This window comes from Meles meles, chromosome 10 (genome assembly GCF_922984935.1).
Source record: "Meles meles chromosome 10, mMelMel3.1 paternal haplotype, whole genome shotgun sequence".
NCBI classification, from domain to species: domain Eukaryota; kingdom Metazoa; phylum Chordata; class Mammalia; order Carnivora; family Mustelidae; genus Meles; species Meles meles.
In genome coordinates this window covers 76551300-76576002 of record NC_060075.1, presented here as the reverse complement: position 1 = coordinate 76576002, position 24703 = coordinate 76551300, and the positions used below count along the sequence as shown (strand labels likewise).

General features: G+C 40.3%; 1 protein-coding gene across 25 annotated transcripts in view; it reads left to right on the top strand.

The window, feature by feature from the left end:
- The window catches only part of ADAM22 (ADAM metallopeptidase domain 22), a 226515-nt gene extending 208438 nt beyond the window's left edge, over window positions 1–18077 (top strand). For 3 of the 25 annotated variants that reach the window (XM_046020382.1, XM_046020384.1, XM_046020381.1), the window contains 4 exons: window positions 2622–2722; window positions 3057–3123; window positions 13662–13785; window positions 17853–18077. In XM_046020382.1, coding sequence (XP_045876338.1) covers window positions 2622–2722; window positions 3057–3123; window positions 13662–13785; window positions 17853–17873 — 313 coding nt within the window. In that variant the 3' untranslated portion in view covers window positions 17874–18077. The other 22 variants (XM_046020360.1, XM_046020359.1, XM_046020365.1 and 19 more) reach the window with 17 other exon arrangements.
- The last annotated feature ends 6626 nt before the right edge of the window (window positions 18078–24703 follow it).

Genomic DNA, 24703 nt, shown 5'->3' with positions numbered 1-24703 from the left:
TGATTCATGTAGATCATTATCCCTACCTTTTTTTTCCTAAAATAATATTTGTATATGTCTGTGTTCATGTGTGTGTCTTGTTTTCTGACTCTGAAATGTTTATTATGCCTTAGACAGTTACCCCAGGGAGATTATGTAAAAAAGCCTGGAGATGGTGACTCTTTTTATAGCGACATTGCTCCCGGAGTCAGCACAAACTCAGCATCTAGTTCTAAGAAGAGGTCTGCTTTTCTGTCGCATTTTCAGATTTCTACCTGTTCCATCACACATTATTCCATTAGTCAGAACATTTCATTATTTTGCAGCAGGTTTGATTACTTCTTCCTTCTTTCTTGAATGTTAAAAAATAGTATCCTTTGTTCTTTGATTACTGTGCTTCCAAATGCCATATGCTCAGAACCACTTGTTAAGCAAATCAGGCCGGAAATTGAACCAAAACTAAACTAAATGCGTAACAATTCTAAATCTACAGAGAAATCCTAGGGTTTTTCAATCTTGCTCTTATGTGGCTTAAAATACATAGTGTTGTATAATATTTTAAATGGTGAGCTTTATGTCATGTTGGGTAGTCAAAGAAAAAGGTTACTGTCATGCTTCAGTAAAGCAGTTGTTAAATTGGTACTATAAATACCGCGTTGAATATTTTTAAATTTTAAATATACCAAAGCTAAGCTTGCTGTGAAAAAAAGATCGCTTCTCTGTGAATCGTATATTTGAATATTATGATTTTGCCTTTTATTCCTAGAATGATTATTTCTAGACTTTCTCATTTAGAGCTCAGTTGCCAAATTAAGTATATTTAGTATTTGCCTGGGTTTTATAATAGGATAAGTGGGGTTAATACATTATTTATATGTCTTAAACTTTGATGTTATATTCTTGCTCCAGGATCTTAAGGTGTATAAGACCAGTTAAAATTCTGCATGCTTTATAATCACTTAATAAAATAAACAGGTAGAAGAAATAAATAGTTGGAATGTTTTAGGAAATGAGGCCTACATTCATGTTGAAGAATGCTAAGATGTTCCTGTGGAAGAGTTTCTTTAAAATTGGTTAAGGGAGGTAACGTATAGAAAAAAAAAGATTTGGTAGCCCAGTACATGGCTTTGGGCACAATAGGCACTTTGGAGACTGGAGGGGAATTTCTAGTTTATTCAGAAGAAACGTGATCTCTTCTGGAATTCTATATAGAGTGAATCATCTGTAAAAATTCTGCCATGGATCTCACTCTGTAAGCAATCACAAAGGAGAGAAAGACTCAGTAGATCTGGGAACTCTTCTTTATGTGGAACTGTCTTAAGCATGAAGGATTGTTTTTACTTGGATTAACATAGCATAGAGCAAAAATTAAAATATTAGCTTTTGCACAAGGAGTACAGATCTATAGAAGAATGTTCAAAAATTTTTAGTCTTTTTATTGGGTTTCTTTTTTGGCTAAGAGAATTAAGGCTTATCTAAATTCCATATATAAATATTTTCTTGGTCAAATATTTAATTCTAAATTAAATAACATAGTAAAGAGGTAGAGAAATCAGTGGATTCCAGCAGAATTTCTTTTGTCCTGCTGGATAAAATAGGATTCATTCTTTAATCAGAAAATTATGTTGTAAAACTACTAATCTGGGGAATTAATGTGTAATAACTGTGCTGAGTTCCATTTATTTTCATTCATCAATAGAAGCTTCCTTTTAGAGTAGATATTATTAGCAATTAACTGGAATGTGTGGAAAAGATTTTAAATATAGTGCTATTTTCTAAAGTACCTCAAGAAGAACTTAAAATACTGATTAGAATAATTCCCAGATACTAGAAGAGTGGATTATGATTTTTAAGTAGTTAAAAATGGTATCAAATTATGTGACTTCTTCTAAATACATGTAGTTTGTCAAAATACTTTTTCTTATGTGGTACAGGTGGGTGTGTAAGTTTTGCTTCTCGTAGACAATTTATTTAAGATGGTAGGACACATATAACGTACGGGCTTAATGGTACATGGGCTTTGTGAGAGACATTTCCATGATAAACATTTGATTCAGTTCAGTTATTGGGCAATTAACTAAGAGTACTACATTTGGTCGGGGGCAGTGGGAGGTATTTGTGGAGAAAATGCCAATTCTCAGAAAATAGTTTTATTGTTTAAGAAAACCTAAATATTACTTTGATGAAGGTTGAGCAGTTTCAATTGAACAGATCTTAACGAAATCTCTTGGAAGTCCATGTTCTCATAATATTTGAATGAAAACCATTGCTTTACAATTAAGAAACATCTATAGTGGGACCCCATTATAACTCTTCTGCTTGGGTAATATAACTGAACTATGAAGTGAATTCGCTGTCCGTGGTTGTTGGGAATGTAATTGGCTTGCATGGTATGCTGATACTTTTCCATTGTAAACTCTTGTAATGGGGTTCCATTGTATTTGACTTTTCTTAAATTGAATGTTGTGTAATTCTGCCTTCTTCATGAAGACGTTCATGTTCTCTTCATTCTTTCATTTCAGATTTTTTTCTTTCTTGATTTATTTAATGCGTAGTAATGCTTAGAAATTTTGCTTTCTGATTTTGAAACTAAGTTCACTTGATTATATTTTTGAACAGTATATACACATTTTCCATTTCAGGTCAAATGGGCTTTCTCATTCTTGGAGTGAAAGGATTCCGGACACAAAACACATTTCAGACATCTGTGAAAATGGACGACCTCGAAGTAATTCTTGGCAAGGTATAGGGCGGCATTCTGAGCAGCTAGTGCATGTGTTTGCAGGACCCAGATTCTGTTTTGTGGTTCTTGGTTGTAAAGATTTGTCTTTCATGTACGCTCTGTACTTCTTCTCCCAACAGAGAAGAGGGCATTTATTATGATTTCTCTCTTTTTTCTTGGGTTGGAAATGATGGGATTCAGTAGGACCAGGGTGAGAGAAGGCTGTATGGTACTATACAGCCCTGTGTTCTGGGAGGGGCTGGCTGTGAATTACACCACGTGAAATACCCTGTGATTACACATAGGACAATTATTTATTTATATTCAAACCTAGCCATTAAACCGTCTTTTTCAGGTAACCTGGGAGGCAACAGAAAGAAAATCAGAGGCAAAAGATTTAGACCTCGGTCTAATTCAACTGAGTAAGTCTAAACCTCTAATGGAAAAAGGCATCCCAAGGTCCTGTGCAATTAGTGTGCAGAATTAATTAGCGAGATCATCAAAGAACTGTAAACCATGCCTCTGGTCTTGGTTTTTTCTTTTTAATTCTTTTTTTGCGGTTTTAAAATTAACCATGGCTTTTCTCTTTTACATAGGCATCTCCGCAACTGTGCCCAAACCAATATTCACTGATAGCGGGGGTCCCCACTCTCGCTGCAGGCTTTTTCCTCCAGTAACCTGCCATGTGGTGTCTTGGTTCCTTTTGAAGGGAATTTTGATAACATTCCTTTCTTCTCATCACCTGGGGTCCAGCCATTTCAGAGGGGTCACCTTTCCTCTTCCCAATATTCACACAGCCTAGAAGCATCAGGGGACAATTCCCACCGTCCTAGAGCATGAGACTGCTCACAGTGTGAAACCACCGCTCGGAGGGCTTCATGGCTGCAATCTAAGCATTCTCTCAGACTAATGGAATATGGATTCCCTTTTAAATCTTCCTTCTGAGGACATTTAAAAGGGCACTTACCAAAACTTGCTCTTTAACGGAATCATTGTCACTAAATGCAACACTATCTGTTTTAAATGATAGCCACACTTTTTTTTTTTTTTTTTTTTTTTTAAGCTGAGGCGAGAGGGAGGGGGTGGGATCAGAAATTACATTTAAAGTTATTTCTAATGAGGTAAACACCATGCACCTTTTTTTGGTTTGTTGTTTCTTCACTTAAGAAAGTACAACAAGACCAAGCTTCCTCAAACCTTTATCTCACGTTAAGGAATCAAACACACCCTCATTATCCTTCTGGACCTTGCCACCAGGTTTTAATTAACCATACTTTTTTGACCTATCTAAACTTTTTTTTTTTTTTTAAACTTCTTTCTCACTGCAGTGCTAGTTACTGTTTTCAGGATCACTATTGCCTCTTCATGCCTTAATACTTAAAAAAAAAAATCTGAATTAGCAGGTGTTTGTTAAACTGCTTGTAGAAACTTATGTTAGCTTTTCCATCATATACCCTGCCTTTTTCAGTCCAGGAATAAAAACAGTGCCCTGAAATTTGGACCCTCCTGCTGATGGTATTGTCTTGTAAGTGGCTTGTCAAAAGTTTGCTAGAGGATACTTTATTTTTAGAAGCAATAGATAGGTTTCAGTGATACCCTTGCATGGTCCAGAATGGCATCATAGAACTCCATCATAAATGACTAATCTGTTAGAGTTTATCTTATACATTCCCAAAGCGCTTTGATGCTTTAGGGCTCATTGGTGGATAAACTCTTGGAATGTCTTTTGATTTGTTTTGCATGAGGTCACCTGGTAAAGAGCGCCTCAGCTCATCTCAGTTGCTCACAAAAATACAGATAAAACTGCAAAACATTCTTCAGGACTTCCTTTGTGTACTGGTTAGCATTTTAACAGTATTTCCTAGAATAAGGCTTTGAAAACTCTTCAATGAAAATAAACAAACATTATATTAAAGCTGTGTATTGACCCAAACAGCACTTGGTGTTTAGCAAGATACATACAGTATTTTCTAGCATGGTCACTTACTTTTTAAAACTTTTCTGTAAAACTCCCACTCATATCATGATAAAAGTTATAATACTAGCTAGCCCTCAAGGAATCTCTTGCCTGTGAGATAACACTGTAATATTTAATAAGATGTCATAGTGGAATCATCTTTGTGAGTAAGAAGTATTAAGGACTCCCTCAGATTTTTCAGACTTTCCAGATGTGGGTTACATGACTCATGTTAATTAAATGGAACCAAGTCTGTGAGGTTGGGCACATTCTCACATACCTTACTGTATGGGCACTATATACCTATTATTTTTTTTTCCTTGAAAAGAATCCTAATATATAACATATCAGGAGGTCTATTGACAGTCTTTTTTTATGCTTTCCATATTGGCTAAATAATCCCTTTTGCTTCTGATATAACATTATAATTTGTGGGAATATAAGAGGAACAGAATGACCACAGACAGACATATCTTTTTTATTTTTTAGATTAAAAGGTATCATCTGAGTCCATGATTTCAGCATCCCCTTTAGTACCTGTCATCCCAAAGGATGATGAAACATCAGGACATGAAATAAAACGCTCACCACAAACACATACTTGGCTAATTAACAACATATAATGTCCTTGTTTATTGTATTGTTTTTCCACTCAAAGTTTTTGCATCTTCCTCACTGTTGTACATGATGTGAAAAAGGTTTTGGCTTAGACTTTGTATTATATATTGTGTTTTTACAGGAGGGAGCCCCAAGCACCTGAGCCTGGGCACTCCCTCGCCCAGACAGTCCCATCCCAAGGCATAAGCCTCGGGGGCTCTGACAGCCCCCAGACAGGGAGTCTGGATCACAGGTCAGTTTCCACCTGCCCCTTCATTCTGGGCTGCCACTTAATCTTCCTCCTAGTCCCCTCCTTGGCTGAGAACAGGGTCATTTGATCTTTGACCCCCAGCGTCTGCTTGGACATGGTCCTGGTCCAGCCAGCACCAGCTAATTTTCCTCTGCCTTTCCATCCTGGAGAACACAAAGAGCTCTCCTCCCCTGTCTAATGCATTTTTTTTGCATGTTGCGCTACAAGCCAAGTCAAGCCACATAGGCAGGTTTACAGCAGTTTGATAAAATCCCATCACTTCCACCGCCACCACTAGAGATGCTAGGATGCTCGCTGTGAAGACACTTTCACGGGCAGAGCCCCAGAAGGAACAACCACTGAGAGCTCTCTTCAGTGACCTCTAGTGAAATGATCATAGCCTTCTGAGATGTTCCCTGAAATGGAGGGAGAGGTCCATCACATGCAAGCCAAGCCATGCGGCTGTAGATTTCATGGAACAGCCATGGCGTCAGCCCTTTGAGCTTCTAAGATTGTCAGTGAAAGGAACACCCTTCTCCTCCTGGAAGCTGCCTGTGGGTGACTCAGTTTGCTGTGTGGCTATGTTTCACCTGATAACAGCTGCATGGGCTTTTTCTCCGGTGTTCCCCAGGCCAGAGCATTCACTAGCCTTCATCTGTGGCTGCACTTGCTTTTTGACTTTTTCTTTTTGTTCAAAGTCTCAGTGGAAATTTTTATGCAAGTTTTAATTGGCTATCTCTGTGAAAAGTACAAGTTGGCAATGATTGTGGCTAAAGGCAAAACTAGTGTGAGTTGTTCCCGAGGCAGGGGACACTGTCTTAGCAAAAATGGTCTTACCGACATAAAAAGCAACCAAACCCTTCTCTTAGGAGGGAACTTCATTGGTCGTAGCTAAAAAGGAGGGAAAGGGCTATGGAAAAAGTAACCTAATTTTGTTTCTATAACTGAAAATGTGATCATGATTTAAATGTATTTACAAACTAAAACCAAATACAGTGGAAAGAAGCAAAGTTTAACCCCAAACGAATAGTGTATTCTATCTTTCCCGTGGTTTCTTTCCAAATAACTTGGAAAGTTTGATAGAGCTTGTATCTTCATTATCTATAGTATCTCTAGAAGTTACTTTTTAAAAGAGAAAATTAAGTAAAATCTCCAAATTGTTCCAACACTGGATTTGTTGAATCTATGTTTATTTTACAAGAGCACATTCTGAAAGGGGATGTGTTTTTACTTGGCTCCCTGGGTTCAAATAAAAGGAAACTCTGGGAAAAAAAGAAAACAAAAAACAAAAAACAACAACTTGCACTCCCAATTTACCTCTTTTAAATTTTCTTTTGCGCAGTAATTCCAATGGAGACTTTGCCAGATCCATCAGGGAAATGCTAATGAAGGTCATTTGTATCCTCTGGCAGTCACTCACTTAATTCATGACCAGACATTCAGAAGGCAACTTCTGAGGTCCATTTCCTAATGGAACCACGAATACGTTAGTCTGGAGTGCATAGGAGGAAGAAGGAATATTGCTACAGCTACAGCTAACTGCTGAGCCCAACCTGAAGATCCTGGAGGCCTTTTTGGCCCACACTTAACATGTGTGAGGGCTCTGGGATCAGAATAGCAGGACCCTTTCTACTCTTTATAGAGCCAACTGGAGCACCTTTCTTGTTAACTCCAGTTTAGGGCCTGCTATCTGGAGTGAGACAGAAGCCATGTAAAGTCTTATTTTTTTTTTTTTCTTACTGGAAAGAGAACATTCTCCTTTTAATTGTTCTTGGGGTGTTATATACCCAAACACCAGGTTGGAATTGCAGCCATCTGAATATTCTCAAAAAGCATCGTTATCATTTGAAAACCAAGGAGCCAAATGAGAGGTGGCCTGGAAAAAGCCACTTTGGAGGTGGGTGAATGGGATCTCTGACAGTACTGTGATCGGAAGACAGCTTCTGATTCCCTTGGGGAAACCACTGGCAAGGCTTTCCCTGAAATGTCGAATACATTCTCGAATGCCTCGAGCCTTGTTGCAGCTGAGTTGATTCTCATGTCATTGTACGGACTGCCGCATAACCCCCAGCATCCATCCTGGTTTATTTGCCATAGTCACTTGCATTTGGAGGGTGAAGAACATCCTTGCTAAGCTTGTGCTGTGTATTTTCAGATTTTCTATCTTGTTCTGCTTTCTTTGTTCCTTCCATTGCTTTCTGCAGGTATTTAAACCCATGGTTCAAAAGAGACTATAATGTAGCTAAGTGGGTAGAAGATGTGAATAAAAACACTGAAGGACCATACTTTAGGTATTTTATAAATTAATTTTATATCCTTTTCAAACTCTCCCAGCACATACAAATACTGTAGTGTGACTGGCTCTCTATCTTGTATCTCCCAAATACAAGTTCCCATAGGTGGAAAGGGTCCTTGTTTATTTGCTGCCTTTTGATCTCTGTTTCTGGCTTAGTGAGCAAGTCTAGTTCTTTTCTGAATGTTTCAAATGAAGCCATTTGAAAGGGTTACTTACCATTTAGTGCATGCCCCCATCACCATCTTGAGCTTTTTAGTAGCTTTCTCTTCATTTTATGCTATGTAGTGTTCTATGGGCATGAAATATACTTTCCACTAATAAAGAAGCACTATTAACCTGAACAATTTAATTTCTAGAAATTAGCAGATTTATAGTGCATTTTTCCTACTTCCTGCCTTAAGAGTGCATAGTGCATACTAAAACTTAAGGGAAAACATGAAAAGAAACCAAACGAAATATAGCAGAATTTTACTTTGAGTAAAAACAGTGATTTAATGGAACTTAAGACGACCAAGGAAACCTTGATCACAGAAGGGTGGGATCAGATGCGTTTGGGTTTTATTCATTCAGTATAAGCATTCACCTCCAAACAAGGGCTGTGCTGAGAAGTGTTTCACCGATTCTCAACAGAACATCCGAGGAACTTTTTATGCTAGGAAGACGGTTGTCTCACACTTCACACAGAGCAGGAAGCAGATAGAAAACATGTTCTTGATTCACAGAAGAACAGACCGAGTATCCTTACATTTTAGAAACTCTAGAATTTACTCAGTCCACTGTAGCTCAGTCTGACTTCAGAGGTCAGGGAAAATTTCCAAGAGCTCTTAATGGCATTTTTTCACTCTTTGTAATATCAAAGTGATTTCCTGGAGGTAAATGTCCAGTTTATTTAAGACTGCTTTGTGGACAGCTAAGGTAAAGAAGAAACACGGACTTCGTTACGACCTCTTCTGAACAGAATAGGCTTTCAGATTACTTTTTGCCATGACTCGGGTCAGCATTTAACAGATACCAAAATATGCGTACGTACTTGACTCTCAGCACCCATCTAAGGTGGACTTTCTCTTCCAGTGTACCATTTAGTTCAGATATGTATAGTTTGAGAAAATGATTAGACCTACTTGCATCTTAATTTGATCCATACATTTGCATATGCCCCAAAGAAAGCATAACCCTGCCTGCTCACAACGATATATCCTGCTTCTGTACCCCATCTTTCCCTTCGGCCCTGTTCCCCTGCTTCTGTCACTTCCCCACACTGAGCCTCATACACATACACTCTCATTCAAACATCCCACCCTCACCTGTAGCTCTCAAGATGGCCAACGTCAGGAAGACAGGTAAGATTATTTTGAATGTTATTTGGAATCTTGGCTCACCTGAAGTCCTGTTTCTCCTAGCTACCTTCCTCAGGCTTGTGGGCAGATTGTAATTCGTATCAGCCATCGAACCAAAACAGGGTGACTTTGGCCCCATAGGGGCAAGGGCTTTTATACTCAATGGAATTAGCAATTTTTTGCACCAATGATTTGTGAAATGGTACCCCGGAAGAGTTGTTTCGCCTCCCCTGGGTCAGCTGAGTAGTTCATGTGGCTCCCAGAGAAGAGTTCACATTTCTTAAAATCAGCACCCAGGTCTGCCCAGAAGCTGCATGACTCAACGCAGTTTGGATGGGGAAATGCTTTAGCACCCCCGGTTGCACGTGCAAAGCTGCAAGGGCAATTTTAGAGGGTTCCTTTATCTCCTCTTTTTTAATATGAGATGTCTGTTCCCACAGTGGGTAGTCACATAAGAATGAATTATTCCAGTCCACCTTTGTGTTTAAAGGCCAGACAGAATTCCCTGGCAGTTTATAATGTAACTGTCATTTTAGGGTGGATCAGGGTGATGAATTGGGTGAGACTTGAAAACCGACACAGTTTCTGTGAAAGTCGTGAATCATTAAGATACCCCAGGGCTTTTATCACAGTGATTCTCACACAACAGAATTTCATCTGCCCCTTTATCCAAGCCGGTCCTTACACAGGAGGCCCAAAGGGTCTCCACACCTTGGCTTATGCTTTGCCAGCCCTCTGCTACCGCTCAGACCTGCTTCATCAGCCACCAGGTTGTTCAGGATTACCTCCCCTGCCAAAACCACCAGTGAGGGCAAAGGCCATTTTATTAATCCTCCATATGGTGTGGGGTTTGGGGTCTCCTTATCAGAATGCAGTGGGGACTTAGTGACTGTAGCAGTCTGGGCCAAAGTACAGCCCAGCATTTAAAATATTATATCCACCTCACTGCGAAGAGCAAAGCGAATGCCGAAAGGTTTGGAGTGATCATAGTGCCTCCGCTGTGCTCCCTTACCTGTTCTGGATCGGACAGTGGTTGCTCGAATGATTGCCAGCACATCAAGCAGGGCAAGAGCCTTATGTCCCCACACCTCAATCTTGGGGGAAGTTGGTGACAGTGTATTACAAGTTTAGTATTCAACGTCCTCTTGAGTATTAGGCATTTGATGACTCTCTTCATCAGGTTGCTGAGTTCCACTTCCATGACCTTATGGAAAATGTTGTTACCCTAAAAAGCAATGAATAATGACTGTCCTGGATTGAGTGCCTCCTACGTACCTTTATTTCTCACCACCTTGTGAGATGTAGGCATTCTTATTCCTATTCTACAGATGGAGGAAACTGAGGCACACAGAGTAACTCAGGGTGGCACAGCTAATAAGTGTCAGAACCAGAATTACCAGCTTGGCTCTGGACTCCAAAATCTGTTCCTTTTTTTTTTTTTTTAAAGATTTTATTTATTTATTTGACAGAGATCACAAGTAGGCAGAGAGGCAGGCAGAGAGAGAGGGGGAAGCAGGCTCCCCGCTGAGCAGAGAGCCCGATGTGGGGCTCCATCCCAGGACTCTGAGATCATGACCTGAGCTGAAGGCAGAGGCTTAACCCACTGAGCCACCCAGTCGCCCCTATTCCTTTCTACTTCACTGTAATTATTTAAGAATTGCGGAGTGGATATGGACTACTTAAATCCTATCCTAGGACACTTTATAAATCCTTCTAGATTAGGCACCTGAACCCAGATAAGTGAGGAAGGGGGACCTGTGCCTCTCAAGTGTGACTGGCCTTGTTTCAGCCACTTCTGGGGGGCAGAACGGAGCTGAGCTTGGCCTTCCAGGCATGTCTCCAAAGGCAAACCCAGCAAGGCTCTTGTAGCCCCAGGACAGACCACAGTCCATTGGCCCACAGGCACACCTTCCTTGTGTAACCTTAAATGGCCCCCACTATGCTTATTATGGTTTTTATAAGTGCTGTAATGGCAATGGTTCACATTTGTTCAAGGATTACTCTCTGAGTGAATGATCTGGGCCAGTGCCTGGCTTTCACTGAAACCCAGTTCGGAACTAGCAGGCAAGTAGCCAGGGTCAGGAAAGAGCCCGGAGACACTTTTGAAGAAATAACTCTTAGACATTTGTGACCAAATTTTAAGTTTGTTTCTATTTCCCTAAACTGATTTACCTTACCTTGTTCTCTGTTCTTATTCTGACTCCCATTCTCAGGCTGAACATCCCTGAGATGTTCACACACCACCCAACCTCCAGGACAGGTTGCCCCTCGCCCCTACTAAAACCATCTCGTCTGCTTTCTCTTCCCCTTAGGCTCAGTCCAAAGTGTCAGCACTGATGTATTCATGTGAGACATAGTATATGTGCAAATTTCTTGGGGTGGGGGGTGGTCAGGAGAATATCTCCTGCTTTTGTTTTCATTCATTGGATTTAACCATGCGAAAATATTTGGAGGAAAGACGAGACTCAGAACCCCTCATTGGAATGGCCTGGTACGTGTACAGAACTGGTCATTTGGACTCGGCCAGATGAATGGCTGGCGTGTCTGGGAAGCTGTAAGCCAACAGCTCATGCTAGGGATACATACACACTGTAGCAAATTAAAAAGAAGACTCATTTTGCATGATCCCCTAAAGTAAACAAGATTTAGTTCTTTGTTGGTGTACCTGACTAGTTTTCCTGAACTTGGACGTCTTAACCACTAATGATGAGGCTAAAAATCTTAATTACTCTCTCTTGTTTTAGAAAGATGTATTTAAATCTAAATACAAAAGTTTATCCTCATTCTACACAAACTGAGCTTGTTTCTCAAAGGTCATAGTCATATTGGAAATGTTTTCTTAAAGTTAAAAACATCCTTAATTTCTGAGTAGAAAAACCTGCAGTAGTCTGCTGCTTTAATAGTCCCATGGAGGATCTGAAAACATTCTTAGTTTTACCCATTGGCTCTGTAGTGGAGAGCCTCATCACAAGAGAAGTCAAGTATCTGTAATAGTCTAACAGTCCACGCTAAGAAGTGGTCCTAGACATTCTCCAAAAATAGAGGAAGTGTTAAGAGTTACAGATTAAAAGCCAATTAAGCCACTCCTGAGTCTTAAAATTGAGCAAGAACATTCGTTTGGATCTCAGGGCTTGTAGGAAAAAGTATTTTCCAACCTTAACTTTAGTTGGGTGAAAACCGCAGGAGAACTAGAGCAAAGCATAACATATGGATGGGAACCAAAATTTAAAATAAGGGGGAAAAAAGAGACCTCTTGAAGCTGTTGCATGCAGTGCGGTAGCTCTGCCCCTGCCCAGCGTGCCCTCCCCCGCCCCCTTGCTGCCAACACCCAGCGGATGAGCTCCACACCCTGGCAATAAGGACCCCTGCAGGAAGTAACCACTTCCGCTCTGTGACTCCTAGTCACCTTGCCCTGGGAATGAAGCAGTCACAGATGTGTAGTGGTAACATTTGTGAATGGGTAGGTACTGCCGAAGTGAACACACCTATTTCCCATTGATACGGTGTGAGTGAAAAAAAACTCTTGCTTTTTTGTTTTGTTTTGTTTTGTTTTTGTTTTTCACTTCAAGGACAAGAAAACAAAACAGATGTGGGCTCTTCCCGTGAGTTCAGCCTCCTCACAAATATTGCCACTACACGTGCAGAATCAAATAAGAACAGCGTAATACACCACAGCTTACACGTATATTTATACGGGATGCCTTCACGATGGAGAGGTTATCTAAATAGGGAGGGGTTTTGTTGTGTTTTAGTTTCAGTAACATTCCGGTCAATAAGGTGTAGCCGCCTTATTGACGGGACCTTTGGACCCTACATGTGTTATCAAGATCTACTTAGATGGCACAAAATCCTCCCCTATACAGAAATACTGATTGTAGGGACTAATCAGACCATTTTTGTATGTTCTCATCAGACTCTTTGTTTGGCTGGAACTCTGCACTCCTTACTGCTTGCATGTTTACTAATTTATTATTAAAACCCCTGTATTTGCCTTTGTTCTTTCACAACTAACACACTGGCCTCTGAATGCATGAGTTTTGTGTGAACTGGTGTGTGACTTAGCAACTAATAAATGTATCAATTGTATTATATTTTCAGATCTTAAAAATATAATTGGAATTACTGTACTAAAACTTTTTTACATTAAGTGGTAAAAATAAGGCAGAATATTAATATGTCGTACACTTAATTTACCATTATGAGCTCTTAGAATCATTTTTATCCCTTCTCCATTTTAGCTTTTTATCTATTTGCATAGGAATGTCATTATTGGCTTTCTAATTGAAGAATCTGATTCTGTGTGCTAACATTTGAACAATCCATTGCAGTTATGACCTTAGGAAGATAAAATTCCAGCATTCCAGTGTTGTGAAGGATAGAGAACCTCCCAGTAGTTAGACCTTTGTAGTAGTGGCCTGTGAAAATAGGAATCAGAGGGTTTGTTCTGAACCCCCTTTTCACATATTTGAAAGAGATGTTAAGCAGTCACATAATATTTATGCCATGTGTTCTCAACGTCTCAGGACTCTGTCTCCTGCCAAGTCTCCGTCTTCATCAACTGGGTCTATTGCCTCCAGCAGAAAATACCCATACCCAATGCCTCCACTTCCTGATGAAGAGAAGAAAGTGAACCGACAAAGTGCCAGGGTACGTGGAAACTGCTGTATGCTAACAGCCTTGATTATTACCTTTTATTTATGAATTCATAGTTTATCTTTTTTTTAAATTTTATTTATTTATTTGACAGAGATCACAAGTAGGCAGGGAAGAGGCAGAGAGAGAAGGAAGCAGGCTCCCCGCTGAGCAGAGAGCCCAATGCGGGGCTCCATGTGGGGCTCGATCCCAGGACCCTGGGATCATGACCTGAGCCGAAAGCAGAGGCTTTAACCCACTGAGCCACCCAGGCGCCCCTATGAATTCATAGTTTAAAAGAGAGAACCATTTTTTCCGGTTTTTTTTTTTTGTTTGTTTGCTTGTTTTAAAAAAAGGAAAAAAAATGGAAGATTTTTCAAGATTCCATTGAAAAATGGAAGATTTGGAGGGCTCAGATTTATATTTGCAAATGAGCTTAATTACTGCATTGATAATGCTAGAGGTATTTGGTGTGTTTTAATCATTCATTGCTATATACTTCTTTTATTGCACATTGTAGCTAGTATATTACAGTCTGAAATAAATGAAACAGAGAATGTATTTTGCTTTATCAGTTTTTTAATATACCCGGAAATATAAGAGATTAAACTAGCCTCATTTTCATGTCTGATTTGCTTACTCTAGCCTCTTACTAGCTAATAACACCCAATAGGACTTTAAAAATCAGAAACTGTGACAGAAGCTTAGACCAGTGTCTCGGAGATGGGAATGGAATTTGAATACAAGGATGAAATTTGGATACAATGAATTTGGGTACATATGAAAATCTATAATATTAAAAAAATATGGCAAAAGGTATGGTAAAATTTAGCAACCTTTTATATTTTAAAAAGCCAAATTTAAGGGGCACCTGGGTGGCTCAGTGGGTTAAAGCCTCTGCCTTCGGCTCAGGTCATGATCCCAGGGTCCTGGGATCAAGCCCCGTGTCGGGCTCTCTGCTCTGCAGGGAGCCTGCTTCCTCCTCTCTCTCTCTGCCTGCCTTTCTGCCTAGTTGTGATTTCTCTCTGTCAAATAAATAAAATATTTAAAAAAAAAAAGCCAAATTTAAAAACACCTAAGAGCTGATTATATATAAAAGTATGCTTCACCAGAAATTTTATTTATTTATTTACTTACTTTTTTTTTTAGTTTGTCATTGAGTCTTCACATAGAAGAACCGGTTCCTTTTTATTTTCATATTGAAGTGTTATATTAGTGTAATATAGTAATGTAACCTAGCATACGTTATACACAGGGTTATATTAGTTTCAGGTGTACCAGAAGTTTCTTTAAATACTGAGTCCTCTTTTATACTTTAATTTTGGATCTACTCAGCCTTGCAGTGTTCCCAGAACACATCCATTATGTGAAATTTGAGATATAGTCGAGTTTAGAGAGACAGACCAGCCTTCAGAGGCTTAAGTGAAAGACAGAACTAAAGAATAATTACTTTTATTGCTATCTAAACTCTGTTGTGGTCAGTTACAGTGTAATGTTCTTCTCGGAAATAATTTTGCAATAAAATAAAATAAAGCTTTAAAAGCCTGGGCAGATTTATCTGCTAGTGGGTCTTGGGTTCCTAGAATTTTTGGTTTTGAAAGATACTTCAGAGAGTCTTTGATCCTGAACTTAAATAATGGGGTTCAAGGGAAACATAGCTCATTCAGATTTTACCTCGATCGAATCATAGTAAGAAAACACAATGCGTTAAAAGCAGATTGGATTACTATAATCAAAAAGACTTTAAAACTCAGTCAGTGGTGTTTTGTTAATTATATGAAGAATTTCCTTCCCCTGTTAATATGGGTAATGGTAAAAGATGGACAGGAAGAAGAAAATTCTGATTCCCAGTGCTCAGCTTTCTGGTCTTAAAAAACAGAATTGTTAATAGGCAACCAGTTGTTGTGCTGTGAGTATGTCGTAATGACTTCCAAGGCTGATGGCATTCCTCAGGGAGTTGTCAAAGTATAACACCCCACTTTTTACCTCTGATAAATTGTCTACATTGCTGCTTTGCTTTATGTAGTTGGGGATATTCTCTTAGCCATTGTCATGCCAGGCTCTAGGTTATTAATGTCCCCACATGGAAGCCCATGAAAATGTAAGCTTCCCAGAAGAAGTAGCCGGCCCATGGCCTCTTCCCTGGGACAGTTGTGTGAAAGGTCAGATGGTTCCAGCCACCATGGGGTATCCACAGGATCATGTAGCAGAATCCTTCAGGGTAGGCAGCCCCTGTCTCTGGGCTGTCTTTGTGGGCTGCGGAGAATCTAATAAGCAGATCTTTTTAGGAGCAACCCCTCTGTTACAGCTGTCTAGAAATGGCCAGTCATGTCTGTTCCTAAAAGTGATGGCTTGGCCATTCTTTGCTCCTTTTTCCTCACTCGGTTAATGGTGATCTTCTGGTTCCCCGGTGCTATCCCTTTGCTTCCCTTTCTGCAAGCAGTCACTTACTGATTTTTATAATCATTTGTAAGAACACAGGGCTCACCGAAGCTGAAGTCTGAACCCTTTACTACTCCATACCATCATCTGAACATCAGCCCAGATCCTCTTTCCCTCAGACACCCCGTGTAACCATTCATTTTCACTAGTCTCCACCGGCAGGGATCATTCACACACAAACGTCCTTACAGTTGAGAAATTTGGTTTCTAAAGGGTGAGAACACAGGCGGCTGTGCCACAGTCCTGGAGTAGCCAGAATGGGTATTCAGAACAAGATTTCCTTGAAGATTGAAGAGAACCTATTAAGGGAACCCATATAGAGACATCCACATAGTCACTTAGCTGTTTCTGCTTTTTCTTTCCCAGAAACTCATTAGGTATTCAATGACATGCCTCAGATTTTTGGTAAAAATGAAATTTAGATGCCATTTAAATCATAGTGCTCTTAAACTTTCTTTGCTCGTGTTTATAAAAGTGCCTGGAAACAATATTTTATTGGCTTGATTGTTTTCCTTTTTTTTTTTTTTTAAATTGGCCGTCCTCCGCTGAACAGAGTTGCATTCATATTTGGTCATGCCGAAGTTGTTTACTGTGCACTAAAGCAATTACTGAACATTGTAGAAATGAGATATGAACAAGACGAGGGTACAGACCTGGTGGCAGAGGCAAGGTGAGGGAAGAGGCGAGGGCATTGAATGGGCATCTTGCTATGGAAGTGTCATTCTACTCTGATGGGTCTGCTGAGAGAGGACAGTCTTCTAGAAGGTAGCGACAGATTTGGGGAGCGGACGGCCAGGTCGTAGGCACATGGCAGGGATTTCTGAGTGAGTGATGGTGGAAGTGACGGAATCACACTTTCCCAAGGCCAGTATTGTCAGTGTGGGCTGCACATAAGAATTGTCCGAAGGGCTTTTAAACTATGCTGATGCCAGGGGCACCTGGGTGGCTCAGTGGGTTAAAGCCTCTGCCTTGGACTCAGGTCATGATCTCAGTGTCCTGGGATCGAGTCCCTCATCAGGCTCTCTGCTCGGCAGGGAGCCTGCTTCCTTCTCTCTCTCTCCTGCCTACTTGTGATCTTTCTCTGTCAAATAAATAAAAACCTTAAAAAAAAATAAACTATGCTGATGCCAGAGTCCTACCCAGAAAGACTTGGACTTAGTGGGTCTGGTGTGCTCTCTGGGTGGTAGCATTTTTAAAACCGCCCCAGATCATTGAAATGTGAAGCTGGGTTGAGAACCACGGTGCTAGCGGGCTCCATCCGAATCCTGGGGAAGAGAAGTGCGTGCATGGTTTAAAAAACTGATACTCTAAATTATTTCTTTGGTGACATAATATTTATTCAAATTCTTGAGTAACATTAAATGAAGATGTAAGGGGTTTTGTATTTAAAGGTGGCGGTTGCTAAAAAGTTGAGACACAGGTGTAGAGCAAAGAGAAAGTTAAAACTTGGAGGATTTGTTATATCCCTGTATTCGACTTGAGGAGGATTTGTTATATCCCTGTATTCGACTTGACAAGAGTGTGCTTCCACAACCGCGCAAGTGCGGCTGGAATCATCAACTCTTTTTCATCTTCGTAGCTCAGAATATGCCTATTTCCTGCTTTCACAATGTGCATTTTTGCTTTTCTCTGTTGTGCAGCTATGGGAGACCTCCATTTAAGATCCACTGTTTACATGCGATACATCAAAACTGTTTACTTCAACTTTTATAGAAACCCAGCCTCACGGAATCACTGCAAATCTATCTGCTCTTCAGACAATACAAAGACCCTCTGAGATGCCCCAGAGGAGAGGAAGCCGAGTCTCACATCTGGATACCATTTTCTTTTTGTCATTGGCTTAGGATCTAAGTGAACCATGAGAAGAACTACTGAAATGTTACACTATAACATGGGAACAATAAAGGTACTGGTATGCTCCTGGATAATCCGCATGACAGATATATGTAGAAATATCACTAAAATTAACTCACATGCCCCAAATGTAGCAAGTTTCCCAAGGGACAATAGTGGATTCAGAACTGACATTCTGAAGCACATCCTCATTGTAGACAGCAATGCTATGTGCATGAAGCTTCTGTTTATTGCAATTTCCACATTTAAGGAAGCAACATCCCATAATAGAAACTAGCATGCAGGGCTAAGGCATCTAGGATTTGTCTGCAGGACTTTAAAAGCTTTGAGAGGCCAATATCCCATATGCTAACTCTAAACATGTACCTTTATTTTTTGTTCTGTTTTTTTTACTTTTCATATTTATATCCACATACAAGGACAATTGTACATATGTAAACATTTTTAAAATAAAAAAAAAGCAGCTGTTACACACAAGTGTATTTTGCCAAATGCCTCAAAATAGTCCCAGTCACATCATCATCGTCCCTCAGATGGTCTCTAAAGATGATAAGCAGATGTAAATACAGTGGTCAGTGCTGTCAGTGTGTCTCCACATCATTGGTGTTCGTCCCAGACGTGTGATAGCCCTTGAAACCGTGCACAGTCTGGAGGCAGTCTTACTGAGTAGTTAATTGAACCAGAGAACAAAATGCCCAGCAAAACTTGGGGCCCGCACAGCTGGCCGGGGCAGGAGTTGAGGAATACAGCTGCTCTCCTGCCTGCCTCCAGGCACTCGGATGCCGATGGCTGTCCCCAGCCCCCCAGGAATCCTGCAAGCTGCCCGTTTCCCTTCTGGGGTGACAGTGCCTGCCTCAGCAGCTGTTAGCTTTCAGTACCAGAGCACTGCTGGCTTCGCCCTGGAGGCCTGTGAGGCCCTCAGCAGCACACCCCGCTGAGATGAAGCAGGTGCACCAAAGACGCATGAGACCATGGGCCGCTGATACATTGGTTGCTTCCAACTTGCCAATATGCCAACCCTCTGTGGCCTAAATTTTTGTTCTCTGACCAAAGTTTTTAGCCACCCTTACCTGTAAAATGAGTTAACTTATTTTAATATAAGCAACTTTTGCACTGTTTATTAAGGAGATTTATTATCAGTGGGATGTGAGTCCAACAGGCCATTCCACCCTGATGTGGAAGCAAGATGATGAGGGTTGGTTCTACCAGCCGGGCTGGGAAGCCTCACTGGGCCACGAAGGGTTTGAAGAAACCCGAAGCCACAAGTGTGCGGCAACTGTGAAGTTACCCAAACAACTGACAGGGGAAAGAATCTGAGATTTTGAACTCTTATTTTTTTAATTCATAGAAAAGTGAGAAATCTATGTTCAAGTCCCTTCTTTAAAACCAGACTTTGATGAGCTGTTATGATGCAGCTCTGTCCTTCTAGAAGAAAACTTCCCTGGGGAGGCTACTCTAGTGAACTCAGAAATTGAGGGGATCAGTCAGATGCTTTGATGTGAAGAGTACTTCTGCATTTTCTAATTTTTCCTCCTTTTTCTTGAGAGGAATGGAATCTGCAGACAAGATTTCAGAAATAGCCTCTAAATTCCATCTCTCTCAGTTGTATCCATGGTCAAAATCCATTTCATCTTCACGTGTAGTCATCTCAGATGCCCAAGGTGAAGGGCCATGTTAGAGGCAGTGTTTTATAACCTGTGTATTTTATGTCTTCTGTAATGGACCTCTCTTCTGAAAGTCTTTAAAAAGATTTGACAAGCAATTTAATCATTCGAAACTATAAAATGTAAACAGCATTTTTCATGACCGGAAGGGATGTTATCGTCGATTCTACAATAAAATGAATGATCAGATTAAGATTTGGGTGAGTGTTGGGTAACCATGCCGCATAGCTCAACTGAAGGACAGGAGGGCAGACAGATTTGAAGATGTAGCAAATAAAGTGGCTTTTGACCAAGATCACTTTAATGTGCACTGAATGTTTTCTGGTATCAAGTGTATAAAATGCTAATGTTATAAGGTTTATTTTGACTATAAAAGAGTTTATAGATTTGAATGTAAGATACCTTGTGTAAATATGTTTCTTAGTTATGATTTCACAAACCCTCATTTGAAAGAATTCACAAATGGTAAGCTACTTGTCCATAGATCCGCTCACCACTCCCCTTTCCTTACTTTCTCAATTATTTTTACATGAAAATCATTATTGCAAGTCAAAATCATTGTTACATGCCTTTTGGGAGACATGGGTGTTTATAGTCCTCCTCCTTGACAATAACCTTCAGGTGGAACTGAATGAAAAGCATTTGCTTCATTTGCAGAGAGATTATGATTGTTTAGTAGCTTTAATGTTCTGGGTATCTGAGAATGTTTGAACATTCTCATAGCCATTTGCAGAATTCTTTGACAAGTTCATAATGTAAATGGGTAGTTTTAAGAAATATTTCAGTGTGTAGTCATGGTTGGTATTTAGATATATTAAATCTAAATATTTGTGACTTTTCATCCATGGAGGCAGGGAAAATGGACCTGTGGCATTCCACAGAAGCACAGCATTATTATTTTTTTAATAGCAATTAAAGGAGAGGAACCTTGAGGTCACCTTAGCAGTTTGTATCATGCAACCAATCTTTATAGCCCCCAGACAACTCTAGGACCATTCTACTAAGCAGAGGAGAGCAGTTATCTGGCCTTTCTGTTCCATTGTATGCCTTTTTCTTCTCTTTCTAAAGTTGTGTGCGTAGATTAAACTTCAGATTAACGACCTGCTGCCTGAGATGTTTCATCTGTCCACAGACAATGCGTAGAGCAAACTCGTGTTTAAAGCAACATTGCAATCTCTTTATTAAGAATGCCAACAAGGGGGTGGGGGGAAGAGGGAGCCCCTGAAGGAACGGATGGGTCAGACTGACTGGTTTGTGTCCAGCCAGCTCTTTATTTAGTCAGGAAGTGGTACCCTCCTCTGGAGTTTCCTGGCTGGAAGGTGATCCCCGGGGCACCTGCCAGTTTGTGGAAGGGAATAAACTCAGAGTGCGGCATAGGGTTTTCAATTTAGTGTCGTTGCTCTATATTTTAAAGAAACCCAGTGCAGTTTCTTAAAAAAAAATTTGGCTAATAAAGTAAATGTAGGGTTAAGATGCCAAATGCACTTTTTAGTTTGAGATATGTGCTTTATGAAGTGATGCTACAGTTTCTCTTGATTCCCCCTTGCTTTAAAAAGGCTTTTAAAATTGTCTTTATATATAAGGTCAGTCTGGTATAGATTTCTGAGCATAAGATTGATAGGGTTTCTAAAAGAAGTTGCTGATAAAATAAGATCTTTTGTGTACTTCCAGAAGATAATTACTTATATTTGAATTTCATAACAGCCTTCCATTTCTTTTTTTTTTTTTCTTCTTCTTCTGTTGATTCCCTTGCAGATTTGCATAATTTAATCCTGTCCATTGTCCCAGATCTCTTGTGGCTACTTTACCTTTTGCTTTTTTAGATTTTGTTCTTTACTTTTTACAATTACCTGTGGGCCAGAGGAAATGTGGTGTTTTTACTCACTGTGTTTCAAAATCAAGGTGGTTTATTTATTTCATCCATTCTTCATTTCCTGTTGTCATGTAGTTCTATTTTAACTTCATTTCCTGTTGTCATGTAGTTCTATTTTAACTTATATATTTAGTGTTTTAAATATTTTCTTGTGTTATTCAACATGATAATAAATCCTTAACTAAAGAGAAGACCATTTTACTTTTTTCTACTTAAACGTAAAGGAAGTGTAGCTCATTGGGAGATGCCGAGTTGCTGGCAGAGTAACTGGGAAGAGGAACAGATGTGTTACCACGTGAAAGGAGTGAAGGAGCAAAGGGAGGCCAGAGGCTTGCGGCCACAGCCTGACTAGGACACTATGCCAGCCGCTGCCAAGGGTGCCCCGATGGGCAGCGTATTAGAAATGCCACCGTTGGGGGGCGCCTGGGTGGCTCAGTGGGTTAAGCCGCTGCCTTCGGCTCGGGTCATGATCTCAGGGTCCTGGGATCGAGCCCCACATGGGGTTCTCTGCTCAGCAGGGAGCCTGCTTCCCTTCCTCTCTCTCTGCTTGCCTCTCTGCCTACTTGTGATTTCTCTCTGTCAAATAAATAAAATCTTAAAAAAAAAAAAAAGAAAGAAAGAAATGCCACCCTTCCAGTGGGTAAGTTCCCATTAGTTTTCCAGGAAATGCTCTGACTTCCATTGGTGGTGTAACATCTGTTTCAGTAGAAAGTCTACTTTTTCAGTAGAAAAAGGATCTCATTCACTTCTTAGGTTTTCCTCTAAAACTGCCACCCACGTTTTTGTTGTTCAATGGAGTCAAGGTGAATTTCTCATTCTGTTAACTTAAATATATATAGGAAGCAAACATCTCTTATGGAATAGGGCTTAATTTGAGGTTCAGTTTTTTATTTTATTTTATTTTGCTTTTCCCCTCAGTTTTCCAAATGGATAAAACTACTCTGATTTTGGATGCACCAACTTTTCCTCCTGGTGTGGGAGTGCTAAGGACTTTCATAAGCAGCTTTCCTTATGCACTGGGTTGTGAGGAGCCCAAACCACACTTGTGAACCATTTAAGAGGCAGCAGCCCATCATCTGGGGGTGTGTGTGCGTATGTGCGTGTGCATGCAGCCACACCTGCTGGAACCATGCACGCTCATGCCCTATGTTTGTGTGGGCAGGTGCTTTTAATCCTGAAAGGAGCTTTCCCACCACACCTGCAGACGGAGAGCAACGATGCAGCTGGACTTCAGAAATCAGGGCATGTTTCTGTTCACATTTTTTTTCATGGCTTTGCCAGAGCCCCCAAAATGGAGCACCATCTGGTTCAGTCTATAAGTAGAAAAACAAAACATTAAAAAAAAAACCTGCCTAGTATTTTTGTTCTTTATGTCCAGGGCCTGACGAACAGTAAGCATCCTCCCTATGGAGTTTGAGCGATGCTTCCAGACCCTTCCTACTTACCAAGTTGCTCCCCACCAGTAGCTTGTCAGCCCTTTTCTTCTGACTAGGAACTGTCACTGTCATGGAGGTAAGTCTCCCCCCACCCTGCTTTTTTTCCTCAGCTAAATTGGCACTGGGGAGAAACACAGGGTGCAGAATGGGGCAAGAGGGGAGGATGAATCTTTAGTCTCCTCCCTTTGGCGACTGGGCATGGATTATGCAACTTTAGAAGTTACTGAGAGACTGGTCCTCAGATATATTTGAGGATGGAGAGAGGGGATAGAAAGCAAGCCTTGGGAGGTTATGGGGCATTTAGTCCTGTCATAGGAGCAGAATGGAGAACTCAAAAGCCGGGCGTAGTCACTGGGGATGTGGTGGGGACAGAGGGCTTCTGGAGTGCCTACAATAGACTCCTGAGCTTTGCAGTTTTACTGAGTGGTTGGCTCTATAAATACTTCATGGGCCTGTCCAAGATGGGCCAGTCATTCTTGCCTGGTGTGTCCCTGCTGCATTATTCATAAAACCTGGATTGTACTGAGAGGTGCTTCAAGGCTTGCAGGTTTTGCTTCAGGGCATCATTATTTCATGTTTTGGGGTATCTTTGAAATCAAAACCAGGGAAAATGTAGGGTGTGTTTGTTTTTTTACAAAAAGGCATACAATGAGATGAGTGATCTTAAGATAATGCACTTACAAAATCATCAAAGTTTTCAGAGAGCTTATGAAGGACATTTTCCTCTCAAGTTAAAAAGTTTCAGAGGTGGATTTTTGTGTTCTAATGTTCAAGTTCTAAAATATAGCCCCCAAATCTTTAAACACAGTGGTGCTAAGTTATACCAGGTAACAATTATGAAAAGTGCTGGTATGAATTAATTTATTTAGTAATAACACAAGAGTTCTTGCTAAATTATATATGTATATCACTGCCTGGTTTAGAAACCCCCCTTTTCTTTTCTAATCCAGCACAATATCCAGCTGTGATTCTACAGCTGGTCTTTTTAATGGGAAAAACGACCCAGCACCTCTGTTTTGTGTAGAAAAAAAAAATTTTTTTTAACACTAACTTCAAAAGTGCTTAACAAAAGGTTTATTCGGGATAACTAAGCATGTATGTCCTTTTTTAACCTGCTGGAAAAGACATGTCCCTCCAAGCTAGCATCCCCAAAAGTCAACTTCTTTTAGAAACTGGGCATTTTATCTAACCATAGCAGTTCATAGGTTAGCCAAGGTAGGTCTGCGCTAGTGTTTCCCACAACCGTCATCTCTAAGGGGTGAGGTCCATCTACAGATTGTGGAAGCCAGTTCGTGGGGAAGTGTTAATAGCAGCGTGATTTCACTTTGGGTAACCAGGTGATCCCGTGTAAATACTTAAGATTGGCTTCATTTTAATGTATTCTCTCTGCTCCTCTGCACTTCAGGTTCTTAAGCTATTTTAAAAAATAACTGGGTTTTGGCAATCACCAACTGAAATGTATATGGCAACTGCTTTCCTGAGCAAGTGTGATATTTTATGGCTGTTCAAGTTATCAAGTTGTTCTTATATTGTAGGTAAACAAAATCTTACTGTTTTTAAAGGTCACTGTTAACTTGTTCAAATTTCTGGCACAATTTTATTAGTAATTCACTTCTGAAACTAAAAGATACCACAGTTTTCTATGTTACTCTCATTGTAACATC